The sequence below is a fragment of the Xenopus tropicalis genome, chromosome 3 (assembly GCF_000004195.4).
Source record: "Xenopus tropicalis strain Nigerian chromosome 3, UCB_Xtro_10.0, whole genome shotgun sequence".
Taxonomy (NCBI): Eukaryota; Metazoa; Chordata; class Amphibia; order Anura; family Pipidae; genus Xenopus; species Xenopus tropicalis.
In genome coordinates this window covers 129,969,069-129,996,656 of record NC_030679.2, presented here as the reverse complement: position 1 = coordinate 129,996,656, position 27,588 = coordinate 129,969,069, and the positions used below count along the sequence as shown (strand labels likewise).

Below are 27,588 nucleotides of genomic sequence, written 5' to 3'. Positions count from 1 at the left end.
TTAGTTATAGTAAGTACAGTTATTGTATAGGTGTAGTATAGTTATAGTAAGGGGTATGGGGACACAAGTTCCGGAAGCATTTCCCAAGCTTTGTGGGCAGTAAATGCCATAGGGGTACTATTTATGAAAGCTGGTCATGCCCTTTAGCATATTGTATCTCCATTATGGTGAGGACTGGATGCAGGCAAAGTGATATTCTAACTCGGCATCACGTCAAGTTGAAATGATTTTTATTTTAGGATTACACCCTACAAATATTTAGCAGTGCCTGTCTGTCTTGTGTACAGGCTGCATAGAAACAATGATTGAATAAAGGTTTCTTGGAAAGAGAATCCCTTGAGTGCGATGGCTGATTGTTATTGACATCAGTAAGTGTGTGCGTCACTTTACCTTCTGTGCCTCAGGTACCAGTTTTTACTGCTGGGGTGGGCAACGTTTGGCACGCTGGCTGTGGCACAACTACAACCCCCAGCATTCCACCATTGAATTTAGTTGCAGAAAGATTCTGTAAGTGCAGGAGTGCCATCGTTGCCAGTTGCTGCCTTATGGGCCAGGGCTTGCAATGCTTAGCACCCATTTGGCAATCAGAGGGTTAATTGTGGCTTTCTCTTGAGATTTGATAAAAGCTGTGATATATCTGTGTATTTTACTTGCAATGGATTGTGCTTTCCACGAGTCCATCTGGAGATCTGTACTGTAAACAAGCTGTGAGTCAGGCCTTCTAAATATACCGAGGCACAGACAGCCTCCAAAAAGCGGTCCAGCCAGTGCCGCCATCCCATTGGCTGTTAGCAAGCCAGTTGCCATGTACATCATTTTTTTTTCTGAAATAATTATTTTTTCTTTCTAATTATTCTTTGCTGCCAGAAAGCCCCAATTGCCAGAACTCTGGCTTATTTTTTTTTCCTTTCAGGGTGGCGGGGGAAAGAGTTTGGAAAGGGGATATAGGGATAAAACTCATAAACAGATTGAGAAGGAATATGGATTCTCATTGCACTTGACCTTGTCTCGTGGGACTGACCACAGTCTCTCCGTGTGTCTCCTAATTCAAGTCCAGGGGCTCAGGAACAGGCCAAGGTTGATGAAAGCTGGATGCGAAGTGAATTTTACATGCCGGCAGGCACAAATAGCATTATATGAGCACTGCGCTGACTAGGCTGTCGGCATATTATTGCCTTATCGTACAGTGTGGTCATTACTTGTGTCAGGAAGGTGAAGTGCTGCCCCCAGCTTGGGTGGGAAGGGTTTGCCTGGTTATGCACAAACAGAGCCTTCTCAGCCTAACTATCAGTATCTGAGGGATGCCCTGGCCAGACTAGGCATTTGTAATATATATTTTCCCCACGTCTGCGTGGGTATCTTCTGGGTATTTCCGTTTTTCTAACTAGAATAAGGTCTTGCACACAAATAATCACAGGCACAGTGGTAGTATTAAAAAATAGTTATATAATATGCAAAAGGTTTAATAACAGTCAATTTTAATCACCAAAATACAGAAAATAATACATGATATTATGAAGTTATACATACAGCTATGGGATCCCTTATCTGGAAACCCATTATCCAGAAAATTACAGAAAGGCCATCTCCCATAGACTCCATTATAAGCAAATAATTCACATTTTTAAAAATGATTTCCCTTTTCTCTGTAATAATAAAACAGTACCTTGTAATAGATCCCAACTAAGATATAATTACCCCTTATTGGGGGCAGAACAGCCCTATTGGGTTTATTTAATGGTTAAATGATTCCCTTTTCTCTGTAATAATAAAAAAGTACCTTGTACTAGATCCCAACTAAGATATAATTAATCCTTATTGGGGGCAGAACAGCCCTATTGGGTTTATTTAATGGTTAATGATTCCCTTTTCTCTGTAATAATAAAACAGTACCTGTACTTGATCCCAACTAAGATATAATTACCCCTTATTGGGGGCAGAACAGCCCTATTGGGTTTATTTAATGGTTAAATGATTCCCTTTTCTCTGTAATAATAAAACAGTACCTGTACTTGATCCCAACTAAGATATAATTACCCCTTATTGGGGGCAGAACAGCCCTATTGGGTTTATTTAATGGTTAATTGATTCCCTTTTCTCTGTAATAATAAAACAGTACCTGTAATTGATCCCAACTAAGATATAATTACCCCTTATTGGGGGCAGAACAGCCCTATTGGGTTTATTTAATGGTTAAATGATTCGCTTTTCTCTGTAATAATAAAACAGTACCTGTACTTGATCCCAACTAAGATATAATTACCCCTTATTGGAGGCGAAACAAGCCGATTGAGTTTTCTATAATATTTAAAGGATTTTTAGCAGACAAGTTATGGAGATCCAAATTATGGAAAGATCCCATTTCTAGAAAACCCCAGGTCCCGAGCATTCTGGAATACAGGTCCCATACCTGTACCACAAAAATGTGCACAGGCGAAAAGAGACACACAGGTAAGCGGATACACTTGCCCTTCATTTATCTATATTTATCATATATTTCAGTTTTTCTCCCACACTCCAAAAATATACAGGCAGGTTAATTGGCTCCTGATAAAACTGACAATAGAGCGTGTGAATGTGATAGGGACCTTAGATTGTAAACTCCACTGGGGCATTTCCTGGTCTAAATGCTGTATAGTCTCTCGCTGTTTAATAATTTGGCATTTATATATTTATTGTCATTTTATTTATTCATAAATTGCCGACATTTTCCCCAGTTCTGTGTATAAGGATACATAATTTTATGGGATCCGTTATCTGGAAACCCATTATCCAGAAAGTTCTGAATTGCGGGAAATATAATTAATCCTTATTGGAAGCAAAACAAGCCTATCGTTTTATTTAATGTTTAAATAATCTTTCAGTAGACTTAAGGTATGGAGATCCAAATTACGGAAAGATCCCTTATCCAGAAAACCCTTAGGTCCCAAGCATTCTGGATAATGGGTTCTGTACCTGAGCTAGCACAGGATCCCTTGCCCGTCTGTCAGTTGTCCCCTAATAGGTTAGCCAGGATTTTTTAATATATAACCTGCACAGAAGGTATGGGGCCAGTATTACATACCATCAAATCATCTGTAGGTAGTTATGAAAAAAAAAAATTTAATTCTGAGCAACTTTGCTCTCAACATCAGTGACCAAATTTCAATGAATATAAAGTTATTTGTATAATTGCTATTCTCTGTCCTGATGAATCTGACATGTGAAACAATGTAGCAGAATCCTGCTGATTATCAAGCCTAAAACAACCACATACCGTCAAAATGATTGAACATTTGTAATTACTATATATGGTAAAGGCAAAATCTTCTGTATTCCTTGTAACCAGCTTGCCCTCAGCCCCTTATACTAGTCACCCCTTTGCTTATAGAGGGGCCAGCATGTAGTCATCCAGCAATGTCTCCCTATGTGAAGTTTAATAATTCCCCATAAGGAAGAGCAGAGTTCCTGTGGTTCCATAACCACCCATTAGTGGTCAGACCTCAGACTGTGCACGGAACTCTCACCTTTCCTTTCTCTTTTTTTTGGGAAGTCGCACCCCTTCTTGGCCTGTTGTGTCTGGGTTTGGTGTGTATAACTAGGAAAGAGTAAGCCATATAAATCTGAATTAATACAAATATGTGGTTAAATATTGAAGGAAAAAGTGGTTGGTGCTACATACTTACAAATTTTAGCCCAATATGTATGTATGTATATATCTATATATCTATATATATATATATATATATATATATATATATATATATACAGTGGTGTGAAAAACTATTTGCCCCCTTCCTGATTTCTTATTCTTTTGCATGTTTGTCACACAAAATGTTTCTGATCATCAAACACATTTAACTATTAGTCAAAGATTACACAAGTAAACACAAAATGCAGTTTTTAAATGAGGGTTTTTATTATTTAGGGAGAAAAAAAATCCAAATCTACATGGCCCTGTGTGAAAAAGTAATTGCCCCCTGAACCTAATAACTGGTTGGGCCACCCTTAGCAGCAATAACTGCAATCAAGCGTTTGCGATAACTTGCAACGAGTCTTTTACAGCGCTCTGGAGGAATTTTGGCCCACTCATCTTTGCAGAATTGTTGTAATTCAGCTTTATTTGAGGGTTTTCTAGCATGAACCGCCTTTTTAAGGTCATGCCACAACATCTCAATAGGATTCAGGTCAGGACGTTGACTAGGCCACTCCAAAGTCTTCATTTTGTTTTTCTTCAGCCATTCAGAGGTGGATTTGCTGGTGTGTTTTGGGTCATTGTCCTGCTGCAGCACCCAAGATCGCTTCAGCTTGAGTTGACGAACAGATGGCCGGACATTCTCCTTCAGGATTTTTTGGTAGACAGTAGAATTCATGGTTCCATCTATCACAGCAAGCCTTCCAGGTCTTGAAGCAGCAAAACAACCCCAGACCATCACACTAGAACCACCATATTTTACTGTTGGTATGATGTTCTTTTTCTGAAATGCTGTGGTACTTTTACGCCAGATGTAACGGGACACGCACCTTCCAAAAAGTTCAACTTTTGTCTCGTCGGTCCACAAGGTATTTTCCCAAAAGTCTTGGCAATCATTGAGATGTTTTTTAGCAAAATTGAGACGAGCCATAATGTTCTTTTTGCTTAAAAGTGGTTTGCGCCTTGGAAATCTGCCATGCAGGCCGTTTTTGCCCAGTCTCTTTCTTATGGTGGAGTCGTGAACACTGACCTTAATTGAGGCAAGTGAGGCTGCAGTTCTTTAGATGTTGTCCTGGGGTCTTTTGTGGCCTCTCGGATGAGTTGTCTCTGCGCTCTTGGGGTAATTTTGGTCGGCCGGCCACTCCTGGGAAGGTTCACCACTGTTCCATGTTTTTGCCATTTGTGGATAATGGCTCTCACTGTGGTTCGCTGGAGTCCCAAAGCTTTAGAAATGGCTTTATAACCTTTACCAGACTGATAGATCTCAATTACTTTTGTTCTCATTTGTTCCTGAATTTCTTTGGATCTTGGCATGATGTCTAGCTTTTGAGGTGCTTTTGGTCTACTTCTCTGTGTCAGGTAGCTCCTATTTAAGTGATTTCTTGATTGAAACAGGTGTGGCAGTAATCAGGCCTGGGGGTGACTACAGAAATTGAACTCCGATGTGATAAACCACAGTTAAGTTATTTTTTAACAAGGGGGGCAATCACTTTTTCACACAGGGCCATGTAGATTTGGAGTTTTTTTTCTCCCTTAATAACGTAAACCTTCATTTAAAAACTGCATTTTGTGTTCAATTATGTTATCTTTGACTAATAGTTAACGGTTTTTGATGAGCAGAAACATTTAAGTGTGACAAACAAGCAAAAGAATAAGAAATCAGGAAGGGGGCAAATAGTTTTTCACACCACTGTATAGTCTTGCAAAGAATCGGCACTCACCAGTATCGGGCACAGGCTGGGTGCTGACAAAAATAATGCATCAAACTCAACAGTAGAAAGCACTCACAGCTACAGCATCAATCAGGTCAGTGATTTATTTCAGCATACCATCTACGCGTTTCGATCACCACAGGATCGTCATCAGGATGATAGACAGGAAGTGAAGTGTCAGGTTAAAAACCCGCAGTATCCAACCAGTGTTTATACAACATTAACCCATTCAATAACATGTGCAAAGTGTAATCAAATACCAGGCACTTAAAAAATCCCCATATGATCAAAAATAAAATTATTATCAAACATCTAGACATATTAATACATAAACTAGGACATATCCCATATATATCAATGTAGTAAGCCACATGGCAAAGCTCATAGTGAAATATAATTTTAAAACACATAAGTCAATCTATCAAGACACATGACAAAGTCACATGTCATGACTAAAAATTGAATTTATAAATATCACCATTAACTTCAATACTCATCTAAACTCATAATAGTGCATAAAATAGGACATATCCCATATATATCAATGCGATAAGCCACATGGCACAACTCATAGTGAAATATAATTTTAAAACACATATGAGTCAATCTATCAAGACACATGACAAAGTCACATGTCATGACTAAAGAATGGGTTAATGTTGTATAAACACTGATTGGATACTGCGGGTTTTTAACCTGACACTTCACTTCCTGTCTATCATCCTGATGACGATCCTGTGGTGATCGAAACGCGTAGATGGTATGCTGAAATAAATCACTGACCTGATTGATGCTGTAGCTGTGAGTAGGGCTGGGCGATATACCGTTTAATACCGAATACCGGTGTTTTTTTTAAAAACTATATTCATTTTTCAGATACCGCAATACCGGGGTGTCAGGGTACTCACCCGTGCAGCCCGGTCTTGCGCGCCTCCGCAAAGCGCACGTACATGTCAAAGCGTGCACGTCCATGACGCGCTGACCGCGCCGGTTCTGCGCATGCGTGGGGGGGTATTTAAAGCTATCAAACGCCTCCTCCTGTGCTATGTTGTGTGCGGCCTTGCCTGGGAAACTAAGTCTGCCTGATTTACCTTACGACTTTCTGTTGCCGATCCTTCGCTTGCCTGACTCTGATTCTCAATACTGCAGTAATTATTCTCTAATTTATTAGGAAATGGGGTTAACACCTAATCATGCATGGGGAAAAAAAAATACCGTCAAATACCGTGACACCGATATAATTTTGAAAAATACCGTGATATAAATTTTTGGTCATACCGCCCAGCTCTAGCTGTGAGTGCTTTCTACTGTTGAGTTTGATATATATATATCTATATATATATATATATATCTCTATATATATATATATATATATATATATATATATATATATATATATATATATATATATATATATATATATATATAGTAAGTCCACACGACAGCGCCACACTCCGAAAGTTGCTACAATGTAGCTGCCCCTGTGCACGGAATACCAAATAGATACCAAATCAAACACAACCAGCACCAAGGGTCTTGTGGTTCAAACAAATATTAGTGTATTATAATTGCATGTACAACCGACGTTTCGGTCCCTTTTTGGACCTTTTTCAAGGTGTGTATATATATATATATATATAATATATATGTGTGTGTGTGTATATATATATATATATATATATATATATATATATATATATATATATATATATATGGCACACCGCTACATAACATACCTCGGGTGCTCGGTAAAAGGTTCCAGTAGTGTAAAAAAGACCAGCAACACCGGGATTTCTTGTGAAAAGTGAAAAACATATATTTAAAGTAACATGAACAGCCGACGTAACGTTTCGGTCCCCATCAGGACCTTTCTCAAGGTATCCATGCCTTGTGACACACATCCTTAAATAGCCAAAGCCAGCAAACCAATAGGAAGTGACCTCACCGTGAACTACCAAAAAGTGGCTGGAGCCATAAAGCGAGTGAAGGTGCTGGAAAGTGTACAGTGTTAGGCAACATCAGGCTGAAAAAGTGTTAAGCAGCATTAGCATAATACAGTGAAAATCACAGATATACATAATACCATACAACGTCAGATAAAAATTCAGATATACAGTGGTGTGAAAAACTATTTGCCCCCTTCCTGATTTCTTATTCTTTTGCATGTTTGTCACACACAAATGTTTCTGCTCATCAAAAACCGTTAACTATTAGTCAAAGATAACATAATTGAACACAAAATGCAGTTTTTAAATGAAGATTTACGTTATTAAGGGAGAAAAAAAACTCCAAATCTACATGGCCCTGTGTGAAAAAGTGATTGCCCCCCTTGTTAAAAAATAACGTAACTGTGGTTTATCAATTTCAATTTTCAATTTCAATATCAATTTGTGTAGTCACCCCCAGGCCTGATTACTGCCACATCTGTTTCAATCAAGAAATCACTTAAATAGGAGCTACCTGACACAGAGAAGTAGACCAAAAGCACCTCAAAAGCTAGACATCATGCCAAGATCCAAAGAAATTCAGGAACAAATGAGAACAAAAGTAATTGAGATCTATCAGTCTGGTAAAGGTTATAAAGCCATTTCTAAAGCTTTGGGACTCCAGCGAACCACAGTGAGAGCCATTATCCACAAATGGCAAAAACATGGAACAGTGGTGAACCTTCCCAGGAGTGGCCGGCCGACCAAAATTACCCCAAGAGAGCAGAGACAACTCATCCGAGAGGCCCCAAAAGACCCCAGGACAACATCTAAAGAACTGCAGGCCTCACTTGCCTCAATTAAGGTCAGTGTTCACGACTCCACCATAAGAAAGAGACTGGGCAAAAACGGCCTGCATGGCAGATTTCCAAGGCGCAAACCACTTTTAAGCAAAAAGAACATTATGGCTCGTCTCAATTTTGCTAAAAAACATCTCAATGATTGCCAAGACTTTGGGGAAAATACCTTGTGGACCGACGAGACAAAAGTTTAACTTTTTGGAAGGTGCGTGTCCTGTTACATCTGGCGTAAAAGTAACACAGCATTTCAGAAAAAGAACATCATACCAACAGTAAAATATGGTGGCGGTAGTGTGATGGTCTGGGGTTGTTTTGCTGCTTCAGGACCTGGAAGGCTTGCTGTGATAGATGGAACCATGAATTCTACTGTCTATCAAAAAATCCTGAAGGAGAATGTCCGGCCATCTGTTCGTCAACTCAAGCTGAAGCGATCTTGGGTGCTGCAGCAGGACAATGACCCAAAACACACCAGCAAATCCACCTCTGAATGGCTGAAGAAAAACAAAATGAAGACTTTGGAGTGGCCTAGTCAAAGTCCTGACCTGAATCCTATTGAGATGTTGTGGCATGACCTTAAAAAGGCGGTTCATGCTAGAAAACCCTCAAATAAAGCTGAATTACAACAATTCTGCAAAGATGAGTGGGCCAAAATTCCTCCAGAGCGCTGTAAAAGACTCGTTGCAAGTTATCGCAAACGCTTGATTGCAGTTATTGCTGCTAAGGGTGGCCCAACCAGTTATTAGGTTCAGGGGGCAATTACTTTTTCACACAGGGCCATGTAGGTTTGGATTTTTTTTCTCCCTAAATAATAAAAACCCTCATTTAAAAACTGCATTTTGTGTTTACTTGTGTTATCTTTGACTAATAGTTAAATGTGTTTGATGATCAGAAACATTTTGTGTGACAAACATGCAAAAGAATAAGAAATCAGGAAGGGGGCAAATAGTTTTTCACACCACTGTATACTGCATTTTGTGTACAGTATGAATTTGATCTTTTAATATACTTTTTGCACTTTAGTGTGTGCTGTCCATTCTTGAACTTATTTTATATATATATATATATATATATATATACACACACATATATACACACACTCAGCAGTTTATGACAACAAAAACTGGGTGCAGACTGAGCTTTTGTGTATGTGTCTAGATGTTATGCAGTCTCTCATTGTCTTCTGTCTTTTGTTCTGTGCAGCTCATGTGGCTGGATGCTTATCACACATTAGGAAAATCGGGTGCCAATTATGTGTAATTTGCTGTGCGATTTCCCATTCCATTCTTAGCGCATGCTTGCCATGAATCTAAGTGACTTTAATATGTAATGGAAATCCACAGTTTCCCCTGCTCTGCACAGAAAACTGCCAGGAACTGCTAATGAGTATTTTTGGAGAGTGCCTAAAATGTGCTGATATTTTTCACGTGATGCAGTGTATCTGACCTATTAATAAGTTACAGTAAATACCTTTAAGGTATACTCCAGTCATTTACTACAGTACATTTCCTGTCGGTAGTTTCTTTAATACATTTTTTGAATAGTATTACAGGTATAGGACCCGTTATCCAGAACGCTCGGGACCAAGGGTATTCCGGATAAGGGGTCTTTCCGTAATTTGGATCTCCATACCTTAAGTCTGCTAAAAAATCAATAAAACATTAATTTACCCCAATAGGATTGTTTTGCATCCAATAAGGATTAATTATATCTTAGTTGGGATCAATTACAAGGTACTGTTTTATTACTACAGAGAAAAAGGAAATCAGTTTTAAAATTCTAAATTATTTGATTAAAATGGAGTCTATGGGAGACAGGCTTTCCGTAATTCGGAGCTTTCTGGATAACGGGTTTCCGGATAAGGGGTCCAATACCTGTACTTAGTCATATAATGTGGCTTGTTGTGTCTAGTTAGTTAAGCAGGCTCCGTTTCTGTAATTCAGGCCACCTTAAAGTGCTGTTTTATAAAGTGGTTCCTTGTAGTGTGCCCTGGCTGGAATCGTACCTAGGACATCAGTGTCTCCATTCATATGATAAAATACTTGTTAATGTCGCTCCTAATTGTTTTTTTACTCAAGAATATATTGTTTTGGCTGGCTGTCCATGTTGGATCTAGAGGCAAAGCTGGGGGAAGGCACAGCTAAAGCTAATAGAACTAAAACCTTCTGGTTGCTTTTCATTATAATCTCATCAATTTTTCACCGCAACGTACTGTATTACTGCTGTACCCGGCCTCCAGGAACCTGCGCTTCCTGCTATACCCGGCCTCCAGGAACCTGCGCATCCTGCTATACCCGGCCTCCAGGAACCTGCGCTTCCTGCTATACCCGACCTCCAGAATTTTGATCTCATGTCTGTCCAAACAGTATTCTTCATATGCTACATGGTGCTCATTTGTTGGTACCTTGTGGTCTGGCCTGCTGAAAATATGCTTCTAGACTTCTATGTCCCTAGACTTACTGCCCATGTTTAACAAGGATCTTTCTGTCTAGGTTTTTCAATATAATATAAGCAATTCTAGTATTACCCTTACCCTTGTAATTTCCTTACCCTTAATCCCCTTCTCTTGGACCTCTGTTATAATTTTTCAGCCTCTGTCTCTCACTATGTGTTATATGCCTTAATGCTTCATGCCTTGCTCTCTGTCTGTTCCTTCCCCACAATTACCATCATTCCCCATGTTTGTATCGTCTCTAAACATGTACTCCTACATGGCTCCGGCCCCTCACCTTTGTAGGATGGGTACAGTACCACCTCCATGCCTGGCTACCGATTCCCTACTCCCTCTCACTCCCTCCCACTGTTTCTCATTAGTCATATGAAGCAGTAAACATGGGAATATAGGTTAATGTCCCTTCCTACTCTTTTCATAAATAACACATATTTCTTGCCACAGGCAGCCGCTTACACCTCTGCTGAATGGGAATCGTGCCAGGCTACAGCGCGCAGCGTTGTCCGAGTAATCTTTGCTTAATAGAAATTCAGTGTAACATGGGGTCTAGGAATGCAAATAGATTTTGCATTCTTCACTTAATAGGGGAAGCCTCCCCACAGCATGACATTCATTTGAGAGATCTGAAAGTTACCAGTGCCTGTGTACAGATAGTTTCAGGCCAGAACAAATGGAAGGGGTGGCATCCATCGGCTCTTTGGAGAGGAAAGGGTTACAGTCTGACACCAATGGGGTTGGAAGCTTTTTTGAACCTAGTTGTTGATTATCTCACAGAGCTGTAACAATAAACAGGATGGAGGCCATGGTAAAGCTAGTGGTTACCTGCCCATAATTATAGGTACTGTGGGCACAGGGAAGAGGATGAGACAGGGCTAGGAATAAACAGAACGGAAGTGCCAGCCTGACTGCCAGGGAACTGACTGCTTGTCCCTAGCATGGGGGTGAAAATACACAGCACATAAACATTATATAGGGGGTACAGTCCCCTCTGTTATGTATATAAGGATACTAAAATAAATAAAACAAAATTTACTACCAAATAAAGCCCCCTGTAAGCCGATAGTGTGCATAGAGCCAATCTTTTGCTTTTAATTCCATCAGATCAGATTTTACCCAATGACTTTCAATGGGGAAATTCAACCTGCTGCCATTCTCACAGTATTAACACCTGGAACCTGCAGTTTTAGGTTTGAAAATGGGTGGGGCAACCAACAGCCAATCGGATCAGATTTCACCTATTGAATTTTACTGGTTTAATGCCAGGGTTCCCAAACTTTGCGCAGTCAATGGGTGCAATGGGTGACGTCCCAAATTTAGTAAAGTGGGCGGATCCAACAACAGCCAATCACATTTCACTAATTTACATTTAACAATGGTGAAATATCTTTGTTCTTTAGTTCTACTTAAAGTTCTACTTGTTACATTCTAGGTAGGGACAGCCTCCTGGAGGGGGTGTAGCCTGCCAGGGACAGCCGGACCGACCCCCTGGGAGGTCTGTCAAAACCTTTGTTCTCTTAAGGTGGCCACACACGTGGCGATCTGACGATCTTTCATGCGACCATCGGTCGCACGAAAGATCGTCAGATCAGCCACTAACCTTCAGCGCTGAAACAGGCAGATAAGGAGGTAGAAACAATAGGATTTCTACCTCCTTCTGCCGATTCAGCGCTGAAGGCAGATTTTGGTCAGGCGCCTTCTATGGCGCCCGATCGGCGAGTTGACCGATATCAGCAGGTTCCTGCGATTCGCCGACTTGCCATACACTCACCGAATATCGTACGAAACGAGGTTTTGTACGATATTATCGGTGCGTGTATGGCCAGCTTTAGTGTCCTTTCCTCCCCAAGGGCAGTTTTACCCTCCAGTGCCTGTCCCCCCCCATGTAATGAAGCCAAAATTCCCTCTTTCACCCATTGATAAATAGGCTTCTAAAATCCCATAGGAATTATTTATTATTTTATTTATTAAGTTCTAAAGTCACATTTTGATAAATCTGCCCCTTAGCCTGTAGCGACACAGTAACTATCAGAAGCCATTTGTGCATGGAGTAGTATTTCACACTTCCCATACTTGTACAGCTAAAGTAACGTATCTCTCTTTCTCCTTAGGAATTTGTTCAAGGGTGGACCTAAGAAGCAGATTGTCCCCAAGACTGTAAGTACTTATCTTTTCTGGTCAGCTGCATTAAAGATACATGTGTAGTTGCCTCAGAATTAGAGGGTTTGCTACGGTCGGTGACAGATCCAAAAAATTTTACGGAGAGACCATCATCTAAAAGTAAAAGCAAATTTCTTCAGTTTAGCTAATATGCATGTGCATTCTAGGAGACTGGCTTTATTAAATGTAAATGCCTTAGATTTAGATGGAGGGGTTCCATGTCAGTTCAGAAAGACATGAACGAGACTTGGACTGGCAAAGGCTAGAGGGGCTACTGTTGACATAGACCAGTAGAGCATCCAGATTTCAGTGGCACCCAGACTGGTTAATAAGGGAGCCAAACCAAGGTTTATAAATGTGCAAATTTATTATTAGTTCCTTCTACAACAAATGCATAATCAACCTTATGATAAAAACACACTATTTGAATGAAAGCAAAAGGAAAGCCTACACCCAAGTTAATTGTTCCATCCACAGTCCCCTTATGCTGGCCATACACGCACCAATAGTATCATACAAAACTAGGTTTCGTACGGGTCAAAAGATTTTGAAGCAAAATCTGTGTTTAGGGCTGAATCGTCAGGTGGTGGTAGAATCCCTATTGTTTCTACCTCCATATCATCTCTGAACATCAATGGAGGAAACAAACAGTTTTGCAGGAAAGATTATTATTGGAATGTGTATGGCCAATGGTCACTGGGTACAAACCAAAATGCCCACTACAGAAGGCAGTTATGCCTAATCAAAATAGAAGGCTGCATGAATACTTAAAATGTTTTTTTTGCACAAGAAGATGGAGATGATAGGATAAAGGGACACATGCACAGGGTAGAGAGAAGCAACAGAAGGAATGGAAACAGCCAGCAGATTCAGGGCTCTGTATCTTAATTATATTGCAAATATCGCACTCTGTTATTCATTATTTCTCAACGACTGTCTTTACACACAGGTTGAAAGGGACTTTGAACGAGAATATGGCAAGCTCCAGCAGTAAGTATGATCCCATGTTTCCAATCTGTATTCCCTTGCTGTCTACTGATACCATTCACATTTCTTTGCCTGCTTGTAGTATCATCTTCCTAATAACTGCATGTCTATATGTTTTTAATGCGTGCGTCTATATTTCACATTCCCGGCCTAACTGTATCTTATTTACCCACAGGACAAGCTTTTCCCCTGCTTTTTACTGTTTTCCTAATTTATATCTGGTTTATATGTATATATTAATATTATATCTCTTTTTCTCACAGGTTGGAAGACCAGATCAAAAAACTACAGAAGGACATGAAGAAAAGTATTGAGGCCGATTTAGGTACATTTCAATTTTAATTTCTTACACATTCTGATTTAGTAGGGCTTTTCTTATAATTCTTCATGCTTTCTCCTAGCAATGTCTAAGTCAGCAGTCAGGATCTCCTCTGATCTGTTGGGGAATCCCTTGTGTGAGCCAGATGCAGATTTCCTCCAGATGGTAACGGCACTTGACACAGCCATGAAACGTATGGATGCCTTCAACCAGGAAAAGGTATATAACTGATCACTAGCCTTGGTACACTTGATGCACTTCCAGGGCCAGACTGGCAATCTGTGGGTTCTGGCAAATGCCAGAGGGGCTGCTGTAACATGCCATAGACACTCACTATTTTTTGGGCTGGTGGGGGGCAGTTTGGTCATTTGCGTAGTTGAAATACCAGGGCCTATTTTGAATCCCAGTCAAGTGCCTGTCTATAAATTGTGTTTTGTTTTTTTTTTCTAATTAAGATGCACTGGTCTGAGACTGAAGGCTAGCATTTTAGCTTACAAGCCAAAAATCAGCACTTCTAACCCCCACCCTTCAATCCATTCATCCTTTTATTCCTGTGGTTTCTCTTCTGAATCTCCTGTTTTTATTCTGCCTTATCACCAAATAAAGGAAGGTGTACCATTTGTGTACCATTGTATGTGGCAATGATACTTTACTCTCTCTGCTATGTGTACCTCCTCACAACTATACAGATTGTAAAGGAACCGTGTAAAAATGAAAATAGGCAAAATAGACAGGCTGCGCAAAATAAAAAATGTTTTCCATGTAGTTAGTTAGGCAAAAATGTAATCTATAAAGGCTGGAGTGGGCAGATGTCTAACATAATGGCCAGAACACTACTTCCTGCTTTCAGCTTTCTAAGCTGTTATCAATCAGTAACCAATCCTTGACTTGAAGGGGGCCTTATGGGGCAAAATTATTCAGTTAGTTTGCATTTGAATCTGGCCTGCGTTTAGAGAACTGAAAGCAGAAAGTAGAGTTCTGGCCATTATGTTAGATATCTGCCTACTCCAGCCTTTATAGATTTTATACATTTTTTTATTTTGCTCAGTTTATCCACTTTACCCAGTTTCTATTCTATTTGGCAGCCTCAGCATATATGTTTAACTTCAGATTCAGTTTTTAAATTGCAACATGCAGGGCTGTCCTGAAATTTCTGTTATCCCACATCAGGTTATATGAGGTTTATTTTTATTAGTCTCTCAAAATACATAGTAATGTTAGGAAAAATAAGATTTCGGCCCAGCCATTCATGATATATTTTTTCACAAGCATTCCTGTTTGAGGGTAAAACACTTGAGTAATGGGAGCCATATAATACCTGGAATTTCTCCTTTTGTTCAATATGTATGGTTTATATTTAAACTATGGATGAGTAAATGTGCCTCCCTTTCTCAGGTTAACCAGGTCCAGAAGACTGTGATGGATCCTCTGAAGCGGTAAGGGGAGCCCCACTGTAATACTCAATGCTCAGAATTGTGTTTAATTGGCATTTCTAAAAATATATATCCATAACTTTGATCCATCGAATAGGACATGCTTGTTGTTTGCATTCAGTGAGAGTTAAAGAGAGTAGACATCATTGCAGTCTTTATGAAATGTAATATTTGTGTTTGTGCCGGCTGTATAGAAAGGCATGTGTGAGGTGTGTAGTCAGCTTTCTACTTTGGGATATAAAGAAGCCAGGGGGACTCCCCACTAAATGGATACAATTTGGGGCCTTTCCTTATTATGATCTGTGCCCTTTTTGGAAACATGGAAACCCCCAAGTGTCAGTGACATATGAAGGTTATCTACCCTTTAGCAGCATAGTACAGTATTCCACCTTAGTATCCGCATTTGCATCGGTGGCATCTGACTCCTGCTATACAGTAGCCAGGCTGCCTCCTAAGCATTGTATTTATTTCCCCATCCCTTTTTTGCATTTGGGTGCTTTGTGCTCCCTGTGATGGGTAGAGGCTGTAGCCTGCTGCAGTGGGCAGAAGAGAAGTTGCCGGCTCAAATTAGAGAGCAGCGTTCCTTGTTCCAAGGCAAAGGGTATATCTTGTGCCAGTCTTTACAGGGGATTCCAGGTTACAGAGAAAGAGTCTGATAGCTGTGCTCGAAAATGGTCTTATCCACTTAGTGGGAAGTCCCCTGGGCAGTGGCCACATTGTTGTGAGTAGGAGGCTATATTTTAATTAGCCTTCTCTTCTGAGAATTAGATTAGCTGAGCCTGCATGCAAACAATATACTAATCATATATTCAGACTTTGGTTGCCACCTATATATATATATATATATATATATATACAGTGGTGTGAAAAACTATTTGCCCCCTTCCTGATTTCTTATTCTTTTGCATGCTTGTCACACAAAATGTTTCTGATCATCAAACACATTTAACTATTAGTCAAAGATAACACAAGTAAACACAAAATGCAGTTTTTAAATGAGGGTTTTTATTATTTAGGGAGAAAAAAAATCCAAACCTACATGGCCCTGTGTGAAAAAGTAATTGCCCCCTGAACCTAATAACTGGTTGGGCCACCCTTAGCAGCAATAACTGCAATCAAGCGTTTGCGATAACTTGCAACGAGTCTTTTACAGCGCTCTGGAGGAATTTTGGCCCACTCATCTTTGCAGAATTGTTGTAATTCAGCTTTATTTGAGGGTTTTCTAGCATGAACCGCCTTTTTAAGGTCATGCCACAACATCTCAATAGGATTCAGGTCAGGACGTTGACTAGGCCACTCCAAAGTCTTCATTTTGTTTTTCTTCAGCCATTCAGAGGTGGATTTGCTGGTGTGTTTTGGGTCATTGTCCTGCTGCAGCACCCAAGATCACTTCAGCTTGAGTTGACGAACAGATGGCCGGACATTCTCCTTCAGGATTTTTTGGTAGACAGTAGAATTCATGGTTCCATCTATCACAGCAAGCCTTCCAGGTCCTGAAGCAGCAAAACAACCCCAGACCATCACACTACCACCACCATATTTTACTGTTGGTATGATGTTCTTTTTCTGAAATGCTGTGTTACTTTTACGCCAGATGTAACGGGACACGCACCTTCCAAAAAGTTCAACTTTTGTCTCGTCGGTCCACAAGATATTTTCCCAAAAGTCTTGGCAATCATTGAGATGTTTTTTAGCAAAATTGAGACGAGCCTTAATGTTCTTTTTGCTTAAAAGTGGTTTGCGCCTTGGAAATCTGCCATGCAGGCCGTTTTTGCCCAGTCTCTTTCTTATGGTGGAGTCGTGAACACTGACCTTAATTGAGGCAAGTGAGGCCTGCAGTTCTTTAGATGTTGTCCTGGGGTCTTTTGTGGCCTCTCGGATGAGTTATCTCTGCGCTCTTGGGGTAATTTTGGTCTGCCGGCCACTCCTGGGAAGGTTCACCACTGTTCCATGTTTTTGCCATTTGTGGATAATGGCTCTCACTGTGGTTCGCTGGAGTCCCAAAGCTTTAGAAATGGCTTTATAACCTTTACCAGACTGATAGATCTCAATTACTTTTGTTCTCATTTGTTCCTGAATTTCTTTGGATCTTGGCATGATGTCTAGCTTTTGAGGTGCTTTTGGGCTACTTCTCTGTGTCAGGTAGCTCCTATTTAAGTGATTTCTTGATTGAAACAGGTGTGGCAGTAATCAGGCCTGGGGGTGACTACAGAAATTGATATTGAAATTGAAAATTGAAATTGATAAACCACAGTGAGTTATTTTTTAACAAGGGGGGCAATCACTTTTTCACACAGGGCCATGTAGATTTGGAGTTTTTTTTCTCCCTTAATAACGTAAACCTTCATTTAAAAACTGCATTTTGTGTTCAATTATGTTATCTTTGACTAATAGTTAACGGTTTTTGATGAGCAGAAACATTTAAGTGTGACAAACATGCAAAAGAATAAGAAACCAGGAAGGGGGCAAATAGTTTTTCACACCACTGTATATATATATATATATACATACACACATATATACAAAACACAGAATGGAGAGCACACCGAAAAACTTAAACAATACCTGGGTGCCAGAGCTGTAGTAGTAAAATAAAAATAGGCAGTGTCGGCACTCACAGGGTTTTGGTGACACTGCCTATTTTTATTTCACACACACACATACACAGTGTGTTTCCATAAAAACCTCCCATATTGCTCCCAGCTTGCAAATAAACTTTACTGTTATCAGAATAACTGAAACACTAAAGGTGGCCATACACGCACCAATATTATATTAACAATATAATCTGTGTGCGTATGGTGGGAGACAAGCCGATCAATATCAGTAATAGCCTTGGATATTGGCCATCTCGTTGATTGGGTGCCTTTGAAGGTGCCCCCGAACTTCATAATGTTAATGCTGAATCATTAGATAGGGGTAAAGAATTCCTTTGTTTTTACCTGGATATCTGACGATTCAACTGTTAGTAGAGTAGACAGACAATCTTTCCTATGACTGTGGGAAAGATCATAATTGTAACGTGTAGGTTTGTTGTGTGATGGATTAAACTAGTGGTCGGTTGTCTGGACTGAAAAAGTTTAAAGATGATTTGTACATATTAGAGGGGATTACACAGCATGATTTTGGTTTCTAATACAGACTGTGAGCAAACTCGGGTTGTGGCACTGTCTATATTTACTATGCCAGTTCTCTTACTTTAAAATTCCTTTTGGCTCAGTCTACTTCCCCTTCTTTTAGTTCTCCTTTCCAGACCTATAAAGGGAAACGCCACCCAAACACAACTTAAGCTTTTTGAAATGTCAACATAATTTCAAGCAACATTACAATATACATCAATTAAAAAATATACAGCCTTTTCATGGTTTTAATGTAATAATATGATTTGGAAATTTCTCTAAGCTTGGTCCCCTGTTCCCCTGCTGATCTGGCTGACTACTTTGAGACATTTGAGAAATGTAACCGTAGTCGACTGTCCTCGGCCTGCCTTCAGCCTGCATTCTCCCAATCCCACAATTCCCTGTACACATGATGTCAATGAGGAAAGGAACATCACACTGCAATGTATTGTGGGTTATATAGTTCCTGCCTGCTATATGTAAACTGTTTTAGTCTCTCCTCCCCTGCCAGGATTTCAAATGTTACATAAGTATAGGACAGTAAAACTGTGGGGAAAAATGGCAGAAAGCTAAAGCATTAGATTAATGTTATATAGGCCGATAACTGCCAGTACCAACAGTGTAACTAAGGTTGCATCAACTAAGAATAAGGGTAGGTTGTTTGATTTTGGGTGCATCTGTGGTAATGGAGAATTGCCTTATGGAACATTGACCTTTAGACAGGCTGAGAATAAACTATTATACAATCAAGAGAAAAGAGAAGAAAAATTATTTTTTCTTCTGTAATTTCATCAATAACCTTGAGCTATTTCTTTGTTTAAGGGTAAGGCTTGTACTTACGTCCCTTACTTTGCTAAACAAAGAGGGTTAGGAACGATAAATAAGAGGAATACTTAATTTAGTCAGTGAATGCCTTTTGTAGATCAGCTGCCATACTTGTTTTTAAACTAAGAATCTGGCCCACAGGTATAGCAGTGTCTTCCCTTCCCTAAACATGGCGGTTAAGCGCAGGGAGCAGGCTCTTCAGGAGTACAAGCGACTTCAGACCAAGGTGGAGAAATACGAGGAAAAAGATAAAACCGGAGCAATGATTGCAAAGCTGCACCAGGTAAGATTTGGAATGGCAAAGGGAACATCCTACAAACATCCTAGGGATATATGATGGGGTCAGTGACAAGGAGTGGTGCCTGACTAGTAATGACTGCAAGTTGAGTGGTTTGCTTAGTACACACCACATATTCTAATAGGGGCTTTTTGTCTATGGTCAGCAAGGAGGCCTAACATCATGCCTTCAGAGCGTAAGCTTACAGCATCCATCTGGGGTTTTCCCTGCGATACTGGGAGTGTTGTTTCAGCAGGAATTGGAAGTGTCAGTGGTTACATTATCAAAAAACACAAATGCATAAAAAAAAAAAAGTAGAATTGTAACAATGTGTCATTTGTAAATCCAGCCCAGTGCATGATACACATAAATGTTCCAGATAGGTTTGCGAGTCATATCTCATTTATGCTGGAACTGAATCATAGTGATGCATGGTGCCTGGAACCTTATTTTGTGTAGGAGCTAATACCACTTGTAGCTAATCCAACCCACACCCTTAATATTTGTGCCTGCCTGTCAGTGAGCCATGATTTACGTATATGATATGTTCATAGGTTGTTAGGGACTATTTGGCTTGCTATTATTAAGCAACTAGTCACAGCTCTATATGGCTGGGGCTGCTATTCTAATGCAACAATGGCTCCCATACAATTGGATCTTACTTGGAGGTAGTATTTTGTTCTCTTGTCAGGTGGATGTCACAAACTTCAGAATCAGCTCTTATATCTACGCAGAATCACAGTTAGGTGTACTTTCCTAAATAGCCATAACCCATCACTTAGTACTTTATAGAACAAACAAACAGCTCCTCTCCAGGCTTATAAACTGATAAAAACTCTATAGGACAAGGGCACACTGGGTGATTTTATGCCGCCTTTTTGAAACCAGGAATTCAAGTGTAAATATGCATCATGCAGCCCCTATAGGCAATGATGGGCTATACAGCATTGTAATCACACAGGCTGCTTACAAGCCAACATCCGCCAGGCTATGCCATCACAACGTCAATATGTCTACAAAACTCTGTTCCTTAGATCAACACGGCATCCACATGGCAGCAGATACACTAAGCTGAAATACACTGCACATTTGCAAAATGGCAGCAAAACTCTTGCGAGGTGGTTGTGCCCGTACATATTAGTGGTGTAGCTTTCCTGTTGGAATTATGTTATGTAATAACGCTGGGCCACCTTACCTCACTACATTTGGCTGGGAAACGCACATTATCAGTTGAATGTGGTTTTATTTGTGTATTTACACTTGAACCCAAGTTTTTAAAAAAGCAACGTAAAAATGCCTTTGCCCATATTCAAAACACATGGCTTAAGGTGGCCACACACGTGCCAATTTCCGATCTTTTGTGCGACCATCGGTCGCACGAAAGATCGTTCAATCAGCCACTAACTGTTCAGGGCTGAAACGGCAGATAAGGAGGTAGAAACAATAGGATTTCTACCTCCTTCTGCCGATTCAGCCCTGAAGGCAGATTTTGATCAGGCACCTTCTATGGCGCCCGATCAAAATCTTTTAACCCGCTCGATCGGCGAGTCGATCAGCAGCCTCCTGCGATATCGGTTTACTCGCCGACTTGCCATACACGCACCGAATATTGGTGCGTGTATGGCCAGCTTTAGACCTTAGATAATAGCAACGTTTGAGGCTACCATTGGCCTTTTTCAAGCTTGAATAAACACTTTTTATTGTTTTATAAGTCTAAAGAGGTGCTGTCGGTGGCCATACGGGGTAACTATTGGGGGCCAATTCTAAATTCTTAGCTTTACCTGTTTATCCAATCTTTTTATATGGAACAGACCAAATGTATTTGGTAATGCATAATGCATTTCAAGGAGCCAGTGCAGTCTGGTTGGTACCAAATAGGTGCAACTTCTCCCCTGCATAGAGGGGGGCCCAGCAGAGCAGAAAAGGGGGATAAGGAAGAACAGGTGCACGGTTCAAAAGGTCCCAAATGGGGAAGACCCCTTAGTTACAGGATGCTACATATGATTTATGCCAAGTACAGACACCTGTATGTACAGGTATTGGCCCTGTTATCCAGAATCCTCAGGACCTTGGGGTTTCCGGATAAGGGGTCTTCCTGTAATTTGGGTCTTCCATACCTCAAGTCTACTAAAAAATCACTTACAATTGTTTTAGTGCAAAACACACTCTGAGCTTATTTCGTGCCATGTTGCTCTCATCTCTCTAGGCTCGGGAAGAGCTGCGTCCTGTCCGTGAAGACTTTGAGGCTAAGAATCGCCAGCTCTTGGATGAGATGCCAAAGTTTTATAACAGTCGTACAGATTTCTTCAAACCCAGTTTCCAGTCGCTGATCCGGGCGCAGGTAAGGATGCTGTGACATGTCATTCGCATGGAAATTCAAGTTCCTAATAGCCAGATAATAATGAGAAATAATGAAGGCTCAGCCTCCCCGTGAAGGCTGCATTCTATAGATTAATATAACATTATACATTGTTAGACTGCTTAAACAAATAATTCCCCCTTGCCTCTGTCATGCGCTGTCAGGGGACCTGTAACCCAGACATAAACTGTATTAAAAAAAAGTCCTTTTCAAAATAAACATGAAACCCAAATTCTTTTATTGTTATAAACCCATTTAGAGATCTAAGTTGTCAATCATATATTGCCTGTGGGGCAGTCAGTCACTTTCCACTCTGCACTTCCTAGATGTCACTGCACTCCTTGCATTGCTCCTCCCTCCTCATTGTTTATAATTGTATCCTGGGCATGGTGTGTGCCTCAGGCCCTAATTCTTTCACATTAATAACATTTTCAAATGATACAAAACTTTCTTAAATAGCAGTGTCCGCAAAATGGTGCCTACCTGTTTTCTGTGATTTGTAAATTCCAAGACTGAAGGAATAAAGATTAATATAATGTAGATGGTGTAAGTAAAGTTTATTTGCATATTTTGTTCATATTGTAGCACAATAGGAAAGAATTTGGAATTATTTCTTTGGGGGATGGGTCCCATTTAAGAAATTTTACGGGTATATGTCCTCTTAAATTCCTCATGTTGCGCCGTGTAGCATTACATAACATCTTCCATTTCTCCAAATAACCCTCCATATTCCTCCATAAAACCGCATTATCATTTTTACTGTTACTCTGTATAATGCCTCCTTATAACATCTTCCAGTTCTCCATATAACGCCTCCCCATAACTCCTATTCCTACATATTACCCCCTATAACTCCTCCTATTCCTACATATTACCCCCCTATAACTCCTCCTATTTATACATATAACCCCCCCCATAACTCCTTCAATTCCTATATATAACCCCTCCCTATAACTCTTTCTATTCCTACATATAACCCCTCCCTATAACTTTCTATTCCTACATATAACCTCTCCCTATAACTCTTTCTATTCCTACATATAACCTCTCCCTATAACTCATTGTATTCCTACATATAACCCCTCCCTATAACTCCTTCTATTCCTACATATAACCCCTCCCTATAACTCCTTCTATTCCTACATATAACCCCTCCTATTTATACATAAAACCCCTCCCTATAACTCCTCCTATTTATACATATAACTCCTCCTATTTATACATATAACCCCTCTACCCCTATAACTCCTCCTATTTATACATATAACTCCTCCTATTTATACATATAACCCCTCCCTATAACTTATTAATTCATATAACCCCTCCCTATAACTTGTCCTATTGCTCCATATAACCCCTCCCTATAACTCCTCCTATTCCTACATATATCTCTTCCTTATAATTGTGTGTAACCCTCTTATAATTCCTACTGTTGCTCTATACATCCCCTCCTTATAACATTACTTATTGCTCCATATAGCCCCTCCCAATTACTCCATATGTCCTTTCCCTATAATTACTCCTGTTGCCCCTGCTAATCATTACAAATTAAACTTTTGCAGGTAGTCTATTACACAGAGATGTCCCGAGTGTTCGGGGACCTGGCACAGCAGGTGGATGAGGTGCAGCTATCTGATGCAGAGCGAGAGCAGGAGAATGAAGCCAGACTGGCAGAGCTGCGTTCACTTTCCATAGTTGCAGACGACTGACCACTGAACCCCACAGGCACTCCATCTTTAAATTAATATAAACTGATAAAGAGTTTTTTACCCTCAGGTAACTGTAAGCTAGGGCAGTCAGGCACTGGGAGCAGCCAGTCCCATCTGAATGAGCAATCAGTACTATTGCTGAGACTGCACCATTATATAAAGGGATCCGTCTGCAATGGCAAACGATTGCTCAGCTGGTGGGTTTGGCTTCTACCGACTGCCCATTACTCATATCTAACTTTGTTTTTCATTATGGTGATTTCTGTAAATTCTTAGGGAATTGCAAGGCATTAGGATAAAGGGATAGGGCATTACTCAGAGAAAGAGAGCAGATTAGCAGACATTGATGGGCTTGTGTAACATGTTTGAAATAGATACTGATTCCCATTAAAGCAGGCATGGATGATTGGAGACCATCTAGATCAGGGGTCTCCAACTTTTTGGGGGGAGTTGGGGATCAACACAAGATGTGGTCTGACAGCCTATAGGAGGCTCTGTTTGGCTCTTGCCTCCAAACCTGAAATTCAGAAATAAGCAGCTACTTTGAGGCCACTGGGAGCAACATCCAAGGGGAGTAGCATGTTGCTTGCGAGTCACTGGTTGGGTATCACTGGTCTAGATAATGATGAGCTACAGCTTTCAGAACTTCTCCTATAGACTTAACCTGTCACTGGGACTAGATGCTTGAACTGTTAAGCTAAAGGTTTGATAGGAGGTGGAGGCCGGTAGCAAGGGTGCCTCCTAGTACAGGTATGGGACCTGTTATCCAGAATGCTTGGAACCTGGAGTTTTCCAGATAAGGGATCTTTCTGTAATTTGGATCTCCATAACTTAAGTCTGCTAAAAATCATTTAAATATTAAATAAACCTAATAGTCTTGTTTCGTCTCCAAGAAGGATTAATTATATCTTAGTTGGGATCAAGTACAAGGTACTGTTTTATTATTACAGAGAAAAGGGAATCATTTAACCATTAAATAAACCCAATAGGGCTGTTCTGCCCCCAATAAGGGGTAATTATATCTTAGTTGGGATCAAGTACAGGTACTGTTTTATTATTAGAGAGAAAAGGGAATCATTTAACCATTAAATAAACCCAATAGGGCTGTTCTGCCCCCAATAAGGGGTAATTATATCTTAGTTGGGAACAAGTACAGGTACTGTTTTATTATTACAGAGAAAAGGGAATCATTTAACCATTAAATAAACCCAATAGGGCTGTTCTGACCCCAATAAGGGGTAATTATATCTTAGTTGGGATCAAGTACAAGGTACTGTTTTATTATTAGAGAGAAAAGGGAATCATTTTTAAAAATTTGAATTATTTGCTTATAATGGAGTCTATGGCAGGTGGCTTTTCCGTAATTCGGAACTTTCTGGATAACTGGTTTCTGGAAAAGGGGTCCCATACCTGTATAGGGAAATGATATGTTATAACACTAAATTGCCCTATTACAAAGGTACTGAACCACTGTTAGCTAAATTGTAGTTTTCATGATTTCTTGGAATTGGGCAGCTATTGGGAGGCTAGTATAGGGCTACTGGTTAGCATTAACCGAGTTATACATTACTGCCTAGTTATGTATTTCAGCATTGTTATATAGACGGTTTATGTAGAACACTAACTAGAATATAGTGTAGAATAGGCCTGGAGAAAAACTATTTGCTTGTTTTTAGCATTTACCAACATCAACAGTTTTGTACTCTGTAAGGCTTGCAGCTTCCATTACCCTGCTGTCTGGTTGGGGAATTGGACCTCTTTCTATGGGTGCTTACCTGTGAGACCTCCAATTGTGAGAGCTCCAGTCACACAGGTTATGTTGTAGTGCCCATCAGTGTTTGCAAGTGAATTGTGTTCGGCCCCCGGGGGTTAGGGGGTGTCACGTGACTGTTTCATGAATACACATGGTTCTATGTGCCTTAATATTTTGCACCTCGGAATCAGATATGAGATTTAGAAATGAGGAATTGTCCATCTTTGTGTAAATATGAAGTGTTTACCAGTTCTTGGTCTTGGGGTGCTCTGGGGAAGAGGAAGATACTGAGGGTAACCTGAGATGGGCCCCAGGCAGCTTACAGACAGTTGTAGCAGCTCATTGGCAATATTCTCCTAGGTGATTTTATTATAGTACTTTATGTCAGGGGGTTTGTTTGAGAACAGGTTCCCAGGGCTGATGGAGCACAAGATGTTTCCCTCCTGCAGGTGTAGCCACTGCCCAGTGTTCCCAACTCAGTGAGGGGCTACTTGGGTGTTTTCAGGGGCTTCACCCCCGACTGAAATAATCAAGCAGAAAAGCCTTGTGTTCCATCATCCTGTTACTTGGGTTGGAGAGGTATTCATGGTTAAACTAAGGGTTGCTGGTCCCACTGAATCCGTATCTGTACAATATGATCTGAGACTCTCGCTTAGTAATCACAATACTCCCTTTCCTCTGTGTCCTGCTATCAGGAAGATTACCCCACATCCGTCCAGTGATCCACACACCGATATTACCTACTGATGCACGCTGTGCTACTGACAAACCTGAGCTGCTTGACCCCATACAGACAGATACAGCCATCTATACACACATGTCCACTCACAGAATTATCTGCACGGAACTTTCCTCTCTCTTCCCCTTCTCCTGCCCTGTCTTACATACTAATGGCCACCCCTGTGGCTGCTGGGGGATTATAGTTCCCAGCATTCTCTTTCAGCCTTCTTCCTTCCCAAACCCTATGCACACTACATTCCTCCAGTTCTCTTTTCCTTTTATCTTGCTTTCTCCATCATCTCCGTTGTGCCTTCCCACACATATCATTCTGTAGCCCCCCTCTATAATTTGCCTTTACAAGCCAGTTTACAAACCTGCTACTGCAATGTCTTCTATGTAATTAAACTGTGTACAGAAAGGTCCTTTATTTTACTACTAGTATCTAATCTTGTTACAGATTGAAAGCTTTTTTTTTTTAAATAAAATGCTCTCATATGTGGTGTTTTCTTGTTTTCTTTCCCAATGTACTTTGGAATAAGGGAGTCCTTGCTTTGTCTGTCCTCAGAGGAACACTGCCTTCCCATATGAGGAGATTGTTTCATTTGTGTACATGTATTATTAAGCACTGCGGTGTATCTTCCCTTTAACTTCCGTATATACTCATGTAAATATAGAGACATAGCTCTATACACAAAGCTGCATTTGTATCTTTTAGTTAAAGGGGTTGTTCTCCTTTGAGATAACTTTTAGTATGATATAAAGAGTAATATTATAAGACAATTTGCAATTGGCCGAAATTTTTTATTTTTAGTTGTTTAATGACTTTAGTTTTTGTTCAGAAACTCTCCCGTTTGCAATTTCAGCCGGTATCTGGTTGCTAGGGTTTACATTATCTTAGCAACCAGGAAGCAGTTTGAACTGAGAAGCTGGCATATGAATAGGAGAGGGCCTGTAAGATAAGTAATGAAAAATAAGTAACAAGTAACAAAGTGAATGAATACCTTCTAAATGGGAGCACTGATCTTGGATGCACTTACACATATTATCACTAGATGGTGCTGTTGTTCAAATAGTTCCTGCAATGCTGGCGTTTTTTGTTTTTTTTTATAGAATTTATGAATATAACCCAGTGTGTTGAATTAGTTACACTATGTGAGATATTTACTTTATCTCTATTAAAGCCTCAAAAATCAAGTTCATGCCACCATAATAAATGGGTAATGCATTGTGCTTTTGCATTTTACTGGGGGTCTCGTTCCATCCCCATCGTCCCAAGCCGGCCTTCAGCCTGCATCCTCCAAATCCCACAAT

At 40.2% G+C, this 27,588-nt stretch overlaps 1 protein-coding gene across 1 annotated transcript in view; it reads left to right on the top strand.

Moving 5' to 3' along the window:
- Positions 1-26,777, top strand: part of bin3 (bridging integrator 3) — a 32,564-nt gene extending 5,787 nt beyond the window's left edge. The window contains exons 2-9 of the mRNA NM_001030490.1: positions 12,728-12,773; positions 13,726-13,766; positions 14,027-14,088; positions 14,165-14,301; positions 15,478-15,518; positions 19,601-19,742; positions 21,943-22,077; positions 23,658-26,777. Coding sequence (NP_001025661.1) covers positions 12,728-12,773; positions 13,726-13,766; positions 14,027-14,088; positions 14,165-14,301; positions 15,478-15,518; positions 19,601-19,742; positions 21,943-22,077; positions 23,658-23,804 — 751 coding nt within the window. The 3' untranslated portion in view covers positions 23,805-26,777. The remainder of the gene's footprint in view (positions 1-12,727; positions 12,774-13,725; positions 13,767-14,026; positions 14,089-14,164; positions 14,302-15,477; positions 15,519-19,600; positions 19,743-21,942; positions 22,078-23,657) is intronic.
- Positions 26,778-27,588: the final 811 nt, after the last annotated feature.